Source organism: Hippichthys cyanospilos, chromosome 22, assembly GCF_059441005.1.
Source record: "Hippichthys cyanospilos isolate Australia breed blue-spotted pipefish chromosome 22, RoL_Hcya_1.0, whole genome shotgun sequence".
NCBI classification, from domain to species: Eukaryota; Metazoa; Chordata; class Actinopteri; order Syngnathiformes; family Syngnathidae; genus Hippichthys; species Hippichthys cyanospilos.
In genome coordinates this window covers 4,901,931-4,917,960 of record NC_142390.1, presented here as the reverse complement: position 1 = coordinate 4,917,960, position 16,030 = coordinate 4,901,931, and the positions used below count along the sequence as shown (strand labels likewise).

The following is a 16,030-nucleotide window of genomic DNA, read 5'->3' as shown; positions in this document are numbered from 1 at the left end:
AGGTGGTGGTGGTGGTTACGCAAGAGGCGCGAAGAATGCAAACTCCTACATGTGCAACCTAAAAGCGGATCAATAGACTCACCTGAAAGAAACCCATCTCGCACAACAATACCCCCACCCCCTCACAAATGACGCTAATGCTCTCAGGGATCATTTACGGCCCCGATAAAGGCGGTGACCTTATGTGTAACGTCCTAATCCGAAAGGCTGCACATTGTGCGCAGGCAGCCATGTTTCTGCTCAAATGTCAGCCGCTCTTAAGAGGTTTATGATCTCCTTAAACATTTTCAAAAGAGCTTGGCTAGAACTGAGGGAAAGCTGCATGAGGCTGATAGTACAAGTGCTGTGCAGCGCCCCCGTGCGGCGATAGCATGACATTTGCCATGGAGCAATTTGAACAAATACATTTTTGTGCTACATCAAAGAAAGTGTTGTGTGCATTTTCAACATCCGGCATGCAAGGCGAGAGGCTAGATGTTCCTAAGATTAACAGTATAGTGATACCTTGAGGTCCGAGTGACCAGTCTTCACGGGTTGTCAGTTACCGGCCGTTGTTCCAACATTTTTTTTGGTTTGACAGGGTTAGAAATTTAAAACTGCTCCCAGTTGAAGTCAACTGTAAAACACAAAAAGAAGAAAATTACACATTGTGTATTCAAAACAACAATAACACAGATTTGCCTGTTTCCTATTGTTCAATGCAAAAAAAAAAAAAAAATGGTGGAATAATGATGAGCATCTATAGGGCTAAGCAATGGATATTTTACCACAAATGGTGGGGCAACACATGCAGACAGTCAAGAGGCGTGTTGGAAAATTCACTGATGTCCATGCACCAATTTGAGAAGGTGTGTTCGGAGAGTGCGCTCCCCTTTTGTTATTTCCCAACGCACCTTGTCTTCTAACCAATTCGCATCTGTCCTTGTACTGTTTCCAGGTGTATTGCCTGGTGCACAGCTTTCATTGTCGGAGCACTGAATGCACGCACCAGCATTTTATTTTTCGTGCACACTGAACTTCCAAACGACATAATTGAGCAGTGCACTAAAGCTGTGCGCGCAATTCCCACACTAATTCTCACAATTTTTATATATCATTCGTGAAAATCGCTAAAATTATGGCAAGTGTATAGATTTTTATCAAATTATAACTATAAAATATGCATTTCTCAAATTGATTTTAGGTTTTGACATGGGCAAATACAAATAACTTAAAATGAGTCTAACCCAATAATTACATGAACTATTCAATGAAGTTCTAAAATTTTACTATACATTACTATTGATTTAACAATCAAATTGAACATGGATGTTTATTACAATACATTCTATCAACAGCACACTAAATCAAAGACAAGTAAATAAAAAAAATAGACATGAGTTTCCATGGCAACGCGATGACTGACCCACAAAAATGAAATCATGTTTACTGTTGCCTTAAAATCAATTGTGGCATCATTTCTATCCCATTCTCTGGGCTGGAACGTGTGTGTGTTTCTGTGTGTGTTTGTGCGCATTCATGTTTTTACTACACCTCATTTAGCAGCGCTCCACAGGGGGAATTGAAAATCATCAGAGGGAGCCTGAGAGAGGAGAATAAACAAACCAATCAAAATCATGAAACCAGTTAGAAAAAAAACAAACTGTTTTCTTCTTCTACTTACCCTTCCTGCACGTGTGAGCAACTATGGCTGCCCCCGCTGGCTGGAAAGTGCAGCAATTCTCTGCAACAAATAGTCATGGTATTTCCCTCTATCTTTTCTGCAAAGAGTAAACGCTGACTATTAGCTCAATTGGAAAAAAAAAAAGGGCTCAGAGACAGATACGCAACACGAGGTGCTGACATTTCAAATGTGAATGGATAGAAAACTGCCATAGAAGTGGTGAAGGTTACAATCTAAAAATAGACACCTTCTTGATGCGGACGATAAATCCCCAAAAATCGACTACTTGGAATACAGCTACAAAAAATAGCACACACACAAGCCATTGCTGAGAGACACCTTATCCTAGTTTGAACTAATATGTGATTTTAACTGAATTAAACTTCACTTTTACACAAAGTTTGCACGTGAGAGGCGGCGGTCAGGATTTTACAGCTCAGGTTTGAACGCAAAAAATAACTAAAGGAAGAAACCTTTCATGCTTTTAATCTCTCAGGCAGTTTATGAGAATAAAGAATTGTCGGCTGCTGTACTCCCCTTTTTAAATGAGCCATGAGAGTGTATTTCAGTGGTAAATGAACAAAAGGCTTTCTTCCATCAGCAGAACATGGATCACTTATTTTGCGTGCGTGATATTTGCTTTGTCGCCGTATAACTCGACGTTGCATTCATGCGCCTCTACTCGTCGTCAAATAAACTGTCGTGGTGTATCCTGGCGGCCCTTTTTTCCTTGTTTACCAAGTGCACTTGCAATCAAGATAAGAACTCTAGGAATAGTCGCCGTCTACCGTCACCCGTGTGGCTTGACATCACTTCAATCACAATCTTGGTCAAGTGACAACAGTCTTTTTTCATCCAAAACAAGACAAGGTTCTTTTCTGTCCTTTCTGTCAGTGGATCATTAAGGCAACTGTGAATTTGTTCTCTTGGTGCAAGACCAGGCCGTGGGCAGATTAGCGTGTGATCAAAGCGCAGCTTAGCTCGACGCTTGACATTGCTACAACTTGACCTGTGGCGGGCAGGAAAAAGGCGTCCCCGTCTGACGGTGAATTTGCTGCCACTTGAATCCGGTCCGGTTGTGATTGCATATCCACTTTGGGATTAAGCGATGGGGAGAGGAGGAAAAAAAATGTGATTGCAGTGCACCCACTCTATCCGTAAGGGGTTGGGGAAATATGTCTACTGTGAAAAGTAGCGACGAATTTTACTGCAGATTATTGAGTCACTTATTAGAATGGTATTTTTGTGCCATATCCAAAAAGTAGACATTCAAATCGGCTTTGCATCATAAGAGATGCTGTTGTTAGGTTCGGCAACCTAGAACGTTTAATAAACAACAAACATGAAGGAAGACAAGGAGCTTGCACGCTTTTTACTCACAAGAGATGACAGAGATGTGTACAGTTCACTGATCTCTTACCGTTCTAAATACACACCTTGTCCGCTCCTCATTTATTCATTTGGGTTGGCCCTAATCACTTTGTGATTATGGGGGATGTAGATACGAGTCCACGCTGCTATTTTCTTTCCCAGGAACATCAAGAACGACGCCACGGTGTTCCGCCTTCGCCTGCTTTTTTTCCCACCCATCTGCAGATGTGTCGTCTCATCACACCTTCTTCTAAAACAACTCGAGCAGAAAATATCCACGTCTAACAATACACACGTTGCAAAAACAAATATTGGATGATCTATATACGATTACCGTATTTTCAGCACTATAAGGCGCACCTAAAAGCCTTAATTTTTGTTAAAAAGCTGATGGTGCGCCTTATAATTGGGTGCGCCTTATATATGGATCAATATTGAGATTGGTAGATGGGGAATGAAGTGATAAAGTAAGCTTTACCTGTTTCTTTTGTGTGTTTACAGTTGAACAAGGTTGCTCATATTGACATTGACTTATTTGAGTATTACTATATTGTGGTTGAAAAAATGTCATTAATTGAGGGTGCGCCTTATAATCCGGTGCGGAAAATACGGTATTCTATTCAGTTTGTAGCAGTCAGTTCCTGTAGACTTATAATTCACAATGATTAGTGTCAAACTCTGCTGACAGGTTCCCACGTGGGGGAAAAAATGTTTTACTTTTTTCCTTTTCAAACGCAAGATTTATAGTTGATAGATAACTATTATGAAAATTGGGTCAAACGTTGGCCTTTCCCATGGATTTTGCCTTCGGGGTGGATGACGTCAAAATTAGCCAATTAGGCAAATCAAAAACGACATCGTGCTTCCTCGGGCTCAGACGCATTTGGCCGCAGGCAGTTTGTTGATGCTATCGTCGTGGCGGAAGCACCGTTGTTGCTAGAGCAAACACTAATTAGTTGTCCAGAGTGAGAAAGCGAATCAGCGGTCCAGCAATATTCCCACCTCGTAATATAAAGCTGTCAAGTGGGGACACGGGGGAAAGCGATGCGGAGGATGGATGAATATGTCATAATTACACAGCTGCTTTTCACGGTAATAATTCGAAAGGCGCCTTTGTTTGAGTGCAGCTTTTATTTTTAGTATTTGTCTCTCTTGAGCAGAGAAGTTTGTTCTTCCTAGCACAAAACGGAGTGAAAGCAACAACAACAATCAAATTGTGCCCTCTGAATTCCGCCACCAAACAGTTCACACAATAATCTCTAATCTCATTTCCAATCGTTGTGCAGTACTTGGTAGAGGATGATGCCAACCGCACACAAGTTAAACAATGGACACGTCCATTAAGATTTAATCCATTGCCTGAAACTTTGATCAAGTCGAGATTTCCGATTGCGGTGACGTAACATCTGGCATCTTCTTGTTAGCCGCGAGTGTTATCGGTCGTGGTGATGAGGGAGGCTCCCGGGTGAAATTTGTTACGGGATTTTCACATCTGAACCGCCTGGGATTTTGTAACGTATTCTTTTTCTTTGTGTCGTCTTCCGCTATGGTTTGTATCTAAATGGCTTGCTTGAGACGAGCTTAAGTGTGTTCATGTCAAAGTCCTATGAGAGTGCAAGGACTGGTCGGCAGACAACCTCGCGATGTCGCAGACGAGCGAGAGGCAGGAAATGAAAGTGATGGCGATCTTCAGTCGCTGAGATATAATTACAGATTTGCATTCATTTCCTAGCGCTGCCTCCCGTCCCTCCCTCCCCCTCCGAGCTCTCAAGGGTACCTGGCCACCGGGGGAGAATGTGTCTTAGCAGATGCCTGCCAAGATACAGCATAAATATTTAGACAAAGTGCTACGAATACTCAACCAGCCATCCCCTATCAACAACCTCCAGTGTGTTGTTGTCTGTGCCCATCGGCTTTGTATTCCCTTCAGAATGTTCTGCTGTATATTTCACGGGGAGGAGACCACCCCCGGGGAGCAAGGATATTTCTTCTTTCTTTGTTGGCTTCTCTCCACTCAAAAAGGTACACTGTCTGGATAATGTCTCATTGAGTGCACAGTGAGGCAGAAGACAACACCAAGGTCAAAGAATCCCATCTGAGTGGTGCTTCTGTGGAGAGTCTGTCCGAGGAAATAAAACCTAACAAGAGGAGTTCGTTCCTAGCTGACAGGTGGGCTCTAAATCTATAAATTGAACCCAAAAGGTTACCAGTACGAATTGAATTTTCCAGAACAGGTCACTCTGGTAGTCCACTTCTTGGGTTTTATGTATAGCTATAAAAAATAAATGTAATCAAACAAGGAGAATCTTTTTTCCTAAGTGGTTAGATTTGTGCACCAATACCCAGAACAATATGTACCAAAATCTCCTCATTTGGTCACTCAGGTAGTTGTGTCACTAGGTTTTATTTCCGGGGAAGCGAAAAAAAAAAACAAGAGGAGCTTGTTCCTACAGTAAATGACAGAGTGAATCTAGATGTAGCAATTGCACCCGAAGAGGCATCCCAGTGCCGATGTCATAAAAGGTCAAATCTAACCAGTTCTACGTGACGTGGAAGATCCAGGTCTTGAAAATATAACCAGAGGAATTTTCCTGATCTGGGCCGCCATTCCAATAGTCTGGATCCTGTCTTTTAAGTGTGAGAGGGGAGGGGAAGCTTGTTCCTTTCTGGGCAATCATTAAAACGTGGGAGAAACAAGCTGTGATCATGTGATCAAAGTTAATGACTCAGATGTTTCTGGGGGAACCCCTAGGGGCCCCTGTGTGTCATAAGTGCACATACCTCAGACTGTTAGGGGAATTAACAGTGTACATCCTGCAGCATTCTTAGAATCATAAAAGGAGTCATAAAAAAGTGCCCCCTATCAACGCTTTTGATACGGCGACCGCTTTGCACCATTTGTGAAAAATGACAGTGTCATTTCCGACCTCCATCAACGCCAGGCACCCTTGCTTCCGTCTAACCCCTGTGGAAAAATATGTCATGGTCTGAAAACAAAAGGACAAGAAGAAGAAGAAGATAAAGATGGGCCATCTTGCATATGTAATTTAAAAATTTAATCTCACAGTAATAACTTGCTCAAGAATCCTCCTCTGATTTGCCTTTAATTAGCACATTTCCATACATCGAAAGATAATAGCTTCTCTAGAGAAGAGACGTGAGGGCGGGGTATGGGTCTCTGCTGTCTCACCTGCAGCAATTTGCTTTCCTTCCACCTCAACGAAGAGCTTTAGTGTCTTATTAAAGTTGATCAGATATCAGCGAGAAGCGGCAGCTGTTAATAGCGATCCTCAGGCTACAAATTCCACAAAACTTTTTCCAAGCAGATTGCGGTGACTCAAGAGACATCTATTCTTTTGTTTGTGCAAGTTGGCCCAAGCGCGCACAGACGTTATTTACGATGCAACTCAAGGACGTTTTTAGAAACAGAAGTTGGGCATTTGCCAAAATTCCGCAATTGTCTTCGGAAAAAGACACCGTGCTGAGCAAACTGCTAAGACAACATAACCCTAGATGTCCCACCGACCAGAGAACAAATTCGTTTGGCTATGTTATATTTCAAATCAAAGCTACAATGGTCAACACAAAGCGAAAACCCCACCGTTACATGTGCTAGTATTGTACAGATGCAGAATTTGTATATGTTATCATGCTGATCCCAAATAATATGCCTGGGTTGATTGCTGTCATTTCTAGGCACAAGCATCCTTTGTTTCCACTCCAGTGAACTCTGAGGAAATGGATCCACCACTAGGCTGGGAACACATCATAATGTGTTTGTATATTGCGTCTTCCTATCATTGCCGCTCGTTACGATCATTTCCCAAGAAAGCCTTTAGCGTGCACCCTTGCTCGATTGTACGCTGCTTCTAGGACTCACCTCTTTCTCCGGCTTGCATGCATTTACATGAGCTGGCTCATTACAAAGAGATGCGGCCGCAAAGAGGCTCTGGACTATTGTGTTGTTTCTGGGGTCTCGCCTGAAGTCCGTCCCTGAAGGGTGTTTTAAAGAAAGCTTGCTGCATTGTTGTTTTAGTCCTGATCTGCAGTGAAAAGAAAACATGGTGACCATCTGTGGTATGGTTATTACGTTCCGTTTTCAAATTTGGAGGATTGACGGGATAAGCAAATAAAACTAAACCTGTTGCAACAGCTCCTAACTAGGCCTGGAGTTAATCGCAATCATAGCTTAATTTTACAATTACTTGCTAGCAATCTACAACTTCTTGTTGTTCATCTTGGGAAAAAAATATAATTTACATGATGCTGAAAACAGCATGGTCAGAAAAGAGTTTTTTGACTTTCAACAGTTTGTTTAACAAGCCCGGAATGTTCTCTTCTTGACAAGTTGGCGTCAATCTAAATATCCCTAAAGGAAAAGACCAGCTTCTCCGCATGCGCCTTGAATGACTAGCGTTGCATTGCTCCGGCTGGCTGGCTCGCACCCGGCCTCGATGGAAAGCTGGCACCCATTAAGATAACTGCCGATAGCGACGACAGAGAAAAGGCAGGCATGACGGTGGTGGTGGCGGCGTGGGGGGGGTAAAGTGGGTGCCTGTTGGATTTGTTCCACTTCATTGTTTCTGCATTTGGCCAACCATCCCCCACACGTCTTCCTGTGATTCACAGCAAAGAGATAAAGAAGCAAAGAAAATGTTGCCCTCGGACAGTTTGTGCTATTTACAGTTCTCTGTATTAACTGCGGCGGGCTCACAGATGGGAGGCAAAGCACACCTTCATCGCATAAGAGGCAGCAGACAGTGAAAAAGTGTCAGACGTGAGTGCGACGTGCTGCCGTCAATCACAAATGGCCATCGGAGTTCGCAACAGCGAGCCCGGCGGCGGCGCTGGAAATAAAGCCGATGGAATGTTAATCCCTAGCCAGCGGCCCGTCAAGTCAAGCCGCGTTGTGACAGCACCCACTTAGGCGACGTTCCCGAAACTCGGCTCTCGTTTACCTCCCCATCGAAAGATTAGCGGGGGATAATGCAACACCTGTCAGGATGTGATCCCCACTCATATCCTTGCTTACAGGGGATATGTTTGACACCTTTGAGTAAAAGTCATTTGGCAAACTTTGACTCTTTAAATGAGATATTCACTGATTTGTGATGCAAACATCAATGACCTTAAAAAAAAGTACATTGAATCCTATTGGTGCCAAACATGATTAATCACACTTGTTGCTCAGCTTGAGCACAGTTCTGCGGCCAATATAAAAATAGCCATGTAGTAAGAGTCCACTTTTAAATACTGAGATTGAATTCACACACAAGTAAGAATTGTAGAGTCCCAAAACAACATCCTGTAAAGGTTCCGGTGGAGTTGAGGAGACCATTACAAAGGGCAGGAAAACTTGATCAAAACTCCAATCCAAATCCAGAGCATGACATTACCTCTCCCCTTCAAGGGGCAATTCCCAGACGTCCCCCAAAAACCAGAAAGGTCCTTACAGTCAGGGAGCCAGGAGGCAGGAATATGGCCCATTCTTCAGGGTGGGCATCCTGGATAGAACACAGTAGAGTTGGAGGACAGATGCCTTTCATGCCCCAAAGCAGCAGGTTTGAAGGAGGTCCGCACAAGTGGAGTTTGTGGCCAGAGAAACGCCAAGTCGTCTGAGTTATCTAGCCAATGAAATTCTTGTTTTTGACGCGGTTCAGAATTTAAATTAAGCACCCGGTCGCAAACTAGCACCTGTATCTGACGTTAGGATGATTTCCAATTTGTTCAACTGCCAGACCCATCAAGTTCAGGAGGTACAGTTATCTACTTATAACCAGCAAATGTGACGACATCGAAAACCTTGAGAGAAGGTGTGTTCAGTGTCACAGGTGATTTCAAAAGCAAAAGTCGCTTTTAAAATGAACCGACATAAATAATTGTCAGTGTAGTTGTGTGACCAGGTTGTCTGCAGATTTGATTGATCATCTCTATGACTCCAGTGTATGCTGACCAATCTATGTCAATTTCGCTTCGAATGGGTTCCATTTCCTCTTTCTTATACAGGTGATTTGTAGAAAGAGGGAAATCTCGAGTGCATCGACCCACACTATCCTCTTGACGTCTCGGCTGTGCAGCCACAATTACAGTTTTTACATTCTGGTCATGCTCGTCTGCAAATGGCAAATAAACACCAGTCTAGTGCTTGATGTGGAGAGCGCCGCCGATGATGGAAATGAAAAAATCTTGGGATGGGTGGAGAGGGGCGCAGGTGCCCCCGGGATTTATCTGGGATCCGCAGATGTAAAATGTGAACCTAGAGCACGGGAGAAGTGTCCAAGCGGGTCGCTTTAAATGAACAGCTGCTACACAGACAAATCAAACAATGTGCTTGATGCGGGCGTAAAGAGCCACCTGTTGCCGTCAAAAAAAAGCACTGATCCGTTAAGTCCGCTTCAAATTAAAAAGGCAAGGCTGGAGATGTCATTTCGCTGCTCTCTGCTCACCTGTGCAAAGCACAAAACGCAGGGGGGTTAAGGTGGCGATGAAAGGGCGAGCTTGGCCTTTTTGTGCTCCCCAAAGGGCATAAGCAATTTTCGGCTCTGGTGAGCAAACCGCAAATCGGAACAGGGAACAATACGGAAAGCTCATTTATTCGCATGGCGGCATCCAGGAGGCTAATACCTGAAACAAAAGAAGCCATTTAGGCATCCGTGTGAGGTATGTCCAACTGAAAGGAGTCTGGCAACAGCATTATGTTCATCAGTCAAAATGTGTGATCATTGGCGTCAGAGTTCTGATGAGGTTGGGGTGGATGCTCAGTAGGAAGCCCAATGATTGATAGCTATGTGAAGATAAGTCGCAGCGGATCTCCCCAGGCGACCGCTCACTCAGCATGCTGGAAAGTCAACGGCAGGAAAGAAAGGAAAAAAAAAAAAAAAAAACTCTTTCTATTCGGGCACCTCGGGGACATGCAGAGATGTTGCAGCCTGTCAAAGCAAGGGGGAGGGAATGTCCATGTCAACGCCAGATGGATTTGTTTGGATTCTCGCGTGAGTGTCCGAGCTCTCAGGTGAGTCGATGCTTAAGTGGAGGACGAAGAGCAGATACCTTTGGGACCGCTGTGAGCATCAGCGCTGTCGCTATAATCCACTGGGCAGGAAACAAGTGTGTCCCGTTTGTTTTGTCGCGCTTTACTGGCGTAAATCGGAAGTGTTAAACATTTTACAGGGATTAGGCCAGCTTAGTTCCATGCCCCAATGCCATCGCTGGGGATTTCTGGCAGTGCAGATAAGTGAATGTTCACAACTGCACTCAAATGAGGCATGTACACTTACGTCACTCATTGTGGTAATTAGGGCCAGTGGATTTTGTGCAAAACACTTGAATATTTTATATGGGAGACAGACCAATGATGGATCAAAAAAGACCGAAAGACACAGGAAGTCTGCCATCAGAATTGTTATGGGGCTTCCACAAGCTTCTGATCATTTGAATCGGGTGTGCACAAACATGCCTGATCTTGAGTGTCCGGGAAGGAGGATCTTGAGAAACTCTTAGGCAAAATAGAGACTCTCCGACGGCGTCCTGGGTCGTCCTCCCAGCCTCCTTCCAGCGGGAAGCACCTGAAACACCTCACTCAGGAAGGCTCCAGAAGATCTTCTTCCTTCGGTGAACACTCATAGCTCATGTCCACAGACGAGGATAGAAACGTCGATCAAATTGTTAATAGAGAGCTACGCCAGAGCCTTCTTTAGACCAACAGAGCGATACGGAGACTGCATCACTGTAGACGCTGTATTGATCCAGCTGTCATTGTTCCATTCTGCTCCTCCCTTACTCGTGAATATGACTCCAATGCGCTTGGACTTCCGACTTCCCGCTTTTTGCAACAAAGGGCCATGTTTTTCAGTCTTTGTTTTTACTTTATGGACAGCACTTTGCGTGCAGCTCTGGCTGTTGTTTCATTGTTTTCATTCAATTTCCTACCATTTCCATGTCACATTTCTGAATATTATTCTGAGACATGCCGGCGCCTTGACAGCACAATTTAATAAGACGACATAATAGAAAGCGCTGCCTCGACAATTGTTACCCCCGAGGTTATCAAACAGATGTTTAGGCAGCATGTCGGCTTAGTAGAATATTAATACGCTAACGTGACAGCACTTTATTTCAAAGGGTATAAATATCTTTTTCATCACAAATTCTCTTTTGTGCTCCTCCGCAGGTTCTGTGTGAGTAGGAGGTGACGACGAGCCGGAGCCGGAGCCAATGCCATGGATGCACTGAATTTCAGCTACTGGAACGCCTCGGAAGGCAATGACACAGACGTGGCAGAGGAGCGTGAGGGCTCCTACAAGACTGTGGAGGTGGTCTTCATCGTGCTGGTGGCAGGCTCGCTCAGCCTGGTCACGGTGATTGGAAACATCCTGGTCATGCTCTCCATTAAGGTCAACAGGAATCTGCAGACCGTCAACAACTACTTCCTCTTCAGCCTGGCGTGTGCCGATCTCATCATTGGACTCTGCTCAATGAACTTGTACACGGTCTACATTGTCATCGGGTACTGGCCTCTGGGCCCAGTGGTTTGTGACTTGTGGCTGGCACTGGACTACGTGGTCAGCAACGCGTCCGTCATGAATTTGCTCATCATAAGCTTTGACAGGTACTTCTGCGTCACTAAACCACTAAGCTACCCTGTAAAAAGGACCACCAAGATGGCAGGCATGATGATTGCTGCCGCCTGGGTACTGTCCTTTATCCTGTGGGCGCCCGCCATCCTCTTTTGGCAGTTCATTGTAGGCGGGCGGACAGTGCCAGAGAAGGAGTGTTACATTCAGTTCTTCTCAAATGCTGCCGTCACTTTTGGCACCGCCATCGCTGCTTTTTACTTGCCTGTAATCATCATGATTCAGCTCTATTGGCAAATCTCCAGGGCGAGCAAGAGCCGCGTCAAGAAGGATAATCGCAAGCCATCGGGAGGCAACTCTGAGCCTTTGTCGCCCGCCAAGCGAAGGAACAAACCCAACAACAACAACTTACCATCTGAGAACATAGCAGCTTCCCAGAGCCAGAACACGGAGGACGGCGGCAACCAGCACGACGGCAGGATGCAGAACGGCAAAGCTCCTTCCTCCACCACTGCTGAGGCCGAAACCGAGGGCGACGACACGGCGAGAGAGATCTGCGCCGCCGGCGAGGAGAAGGAGAGCTCCAACGACTCCACCTCGGGCAGCGCGGCCGCTTCCAACGTGAAGGACGAGGAGACGCCATCTTCCGCCGCCAATTCCGCCCCCAACCCTGGCCGCCCTCTCCCCCGCCAGCGTGCCAAGGCGGGCGTCTCCAAGCTGACCTGCATCAAGATCAAGGCCAAATCACCCAAGGGAGACTGCTATACGCCATCCAATGCCACGGTGGAGATTGTGCCGGCCTCCGAAGAACGACAGAACCACGTGGCCCGCAAGATCGTCAAGATGACCAAGCAACCGCCCAACAAGAAAAAGAAGGCAGCCCCATCGCGGGAAAAGAAGGTGACACGCACCATCATGGCCATCTTGGTAGCCTTTGTGGCTACGTGGACACCTTACAACGTGATGGTGCTGATCAACACTTTTTGCTCCAGCTGCGTACCCAACACGGTGTGGACGCTGGGCTACTGGCTGTGCTACATCAACAGCACCATCAACCCTGCCTGTTACGCCCTGTGTAACGTCACCTTCAAAAAGACATTCAAGCACCTGCTGCTATGCCAGTACAAGAACATTCGCTCGGCTAGGTAGACATTTCTAAAATGTGGCGTTGTGCACGTGTTCTGTGTGAATGACCGTTCATCCCCCCATTTCCACCATTTCTCTAAATAGGGTGTTTCTCGATTACGATACGTGTACTTACGGGTGGCAAAAGCCTAAGTGATCTCGGATGACACCAGCAGTAAACAAACCTTTCTTCTCTCTGACCTGTTGAGGAATTGAGGAAAAAATGAACTTCTATTGCTTCTATTGCACAAGAAACAAATTCTAATTTATAATTGTTTTTTAATACTGTCCAAAACAGTACAAATAAAACATCACTATCAATCACGAAACATTAACATTATTATTCATGTTTCAATACCAAGTTTTTCCACAAAATCATCTTGCAGGCCGGATTAAACCTGTTTGCAGGCTAGAACTGGCCCACGGGCCGTATGTTTGACACTACTGCTATTGGCAACGGTAGTCACTTGTGCCACCCAGAAGTACCCTGTCATTTACAAAGATTCTTCAATGTTCTGTGAGCAATCGTAGCATCATTAGGCTATAAAGAATTTAGCGCTCCACAACGGGACAACAGGGCTGCCTGAATTTACAAACCTCACGCGTTTTAGGTTTTAAGTTCAGCAACATACACTTGTAGATAAATGTACAAAGCGGCTTTGTGTACACCCAAAATCCTCACCGTGAATTTCCCCATCTTATTCAAGAACTGGATCCTTTTTTTTTTTTTTTTCATCATTTGGCTTTTGTTTATCTTGATGGTAACCACAAAACACTGCAAAATTTTCTTGCGATGAAGTTCGGCACTTGTCTCACGTTTTGTCTTTACGGTTCTTGAAAACTGAAGGAAACAAATCAATTTTCATCCCGACGCTTTGTTTGCTCAGCTCTTTTTGACACAATCGTTTTTGCTGTCGCCAGCTAATGACATATTTATGCGTGCTGTTACATTAGTCATCTAAGCAACATCTGACACGTACTGTAGCTAAAGCTCAGAGCAAAGTGAGAGGATCAATGTATGTGTGTTAGTGTGAAGTGTGTATGTGTGTGCGCGTGTATGCTGCTGCATGGTTGTGGGCTCCAAGTGTGGAGTTAAATTCAGATCACACCTTTACCGGCTTGTGATTTAAAAAGGGCTACTATCTCATCTTTAAAATCCATCCATCCAACTATCTTTGCCACTTATGCTGGTGCCTACCCCAGGAGTAAACACCCTGAACTGGTTGCTGGCCAATTGCATTCTCACAAACACACCTAAGGATCATATTTGCATCATCATTTTGTGTGAGAAATCCGCACAATAGCATACATCACAACATATTATAACAAAAGCATAATATTCTCCTATTATTAAACTTAATAATTACCCAAAGTGGAAAAAAAAAAATATAATCTGTGGGACTGTTAGAAAAAATGACAATTCTAATACGTCCTTTGGTCACACAAAGAGTTGAATTATTTTTTTATTTCACTCACTATTTGTTCAAAACCCCAGCCTTACGTTCTGTCCCCTAAAGCAGAAGTCCCCAATGTTTTTATCACCACAGACCGGTCAACGCTTGAGATTCTTATTGTGGATATCGGGGGATATTCATGAATATAAAGTGAACATAAAATATGAGTAAAATATGCTCACCTTCAACGACAAACAAATGGGAGCCCTAAGCTTACTTGAGTCTCGAAAATGTACAAACGTGTACACAAATGACATTGATTAAAACAATCATATAACTGGAATACAAATGATATTCATTTCAACACAAAACGTTAATTAGATGCTAATAAGTATTTATCCGCGTAAAGGCTAACATATACCAAAAGGAAATACCTGGCACACACGAAAATGCTAACTAGCTAAACGCATACAAGGTAGCGCTATATAATAAACAATAGCTAGCATGTTATCCACAGTCACAAGTTGTTGGCTCAACAAACAAACGAATTTTGGCCATATTATCATAAATAACAACATTCCTACAAAGAAAGTACGACTTACAGACACTCGTAGGTCAGATTTCACAGAGTGACAGAACAGCGTGTGCGTCACCGCCCATGATTGCTCTCAATTGAAAACATACCGTAAGTTATCACCGCAAAATGTAATATCGACAGCGGCCAGAGGCGGCGCCAAAATCAAAGATAAAGCCAAACAAAGCAAAAATTAATAAACTGTTCAAGGATAAACTAAATCAGTTCCAAAACAGCATTATTTCGGGTGTGCGGCCCGTGGGTAAACTGGTACCGGGCCGCAGATCGGCGTTTGGGGTCTTCTGTCCTAAAGGCAAGATAGAGAACCATTCAAAAAACAAATTCCAGAGGGAATTTGTGGAAAACTGATAGCAAAACGACAGAGAACAATTGTCAAAAGAATTTCTTCATTTGGTTTCTAAATAATACCCAAAATGTCATCTTCTATGATATCTTCAGTCTTATCGAAATTAAATGTTAAAAAATGTGGATTTTTGTCAATTTTGAGCAATTTGCTTTGCCTTGACAATGTTCCAAACTGAACATTAAGAGAATTCTGAATTATTCCAACCATTTTTCAACGTTGTCACCATAATCGTCTTCATCGTGCCGTCAGAGCTAATTGGGCTCCTCTTCACCCGGCTTTCGTTAAAGGGCTACAATCCTCTCATGAGGGGAAAAAGGACGCAATTTTGCAGAATGGACAGGAAATGGAGAAAAATCGCCAGATTGTATGGAGCAATTTCAAAGTGCCTTAACCAGAATGCTAACATGGAAATTGCTCTGTTTGATTGAATGGGAGTGTGTTAGCTCTGAGCTACAGCTACCTTCATATAACTGCTTCCACATTTGCATCCGTATTTGCTGTGTGCGTGTGTGAAAGTGTGTGTGTGAGCTGAGATTCCAAACAGGTTCCAAAGACTTCCCTCCATTAACGCAACATTTCACGCACATTTTATAACCGGTGTACAAAATGTGCCGTTGCAAAGTGTACAGAATTGTGCTCTAAAATGCTTTCTTGTTATTTTTTTTTTTAATTACATAATAATGTGCATTTCTGTGGGCATGTTTTGCAATGTTGTGCAGGTGGAGGGAAAAAGTGGACACAAGAAATAACATTTTGCCCCACCACCGGCTGCATTTTTCATTTGTAGATGTTTTTTACGTGTTGCTTGTGGAAAAATAGTTTGCTATGTAAATACAAAGATATATATATATATATATATATATATATATATATATATATATATATATATATATATATATATATATATATATATATATATATATATATAAAATCTATATGACATATGTAAGAGTGGAACTGTAC

At 43.7% G+C, this 16,030-nt stretch overlaps 1 protein-coding gene across 1 annotated transcript in view; it reads left to right on the top strand.

The window, feature by feature from the left end:
- The window catches only part of chrm2a (cholinergic receptor, muscarinic 2a), a 35,538-nt gene extending 22,075 nt beyond the window's left edge, over positions 1-13,463 (top strand). Inside the window, exon 4 of the mRNA XM_088406237.1 lies at positions 11,205-13,463. Within this exon, the coding sequence (XP_088262363.1) occupies positions 11,254-12,756 (1,503 nt within the window). The 5' untranslated portion in view covers positions 11,205-11,253 and the 3' untranslated portion in view covers positions 12,757-13,463. The remainder of the gene's footprint in view (positions 1-11,204) is intronic.
- The last annotated feature ends 2,567 nt before the right edge of the window (positions 13,464-16,030 follow it).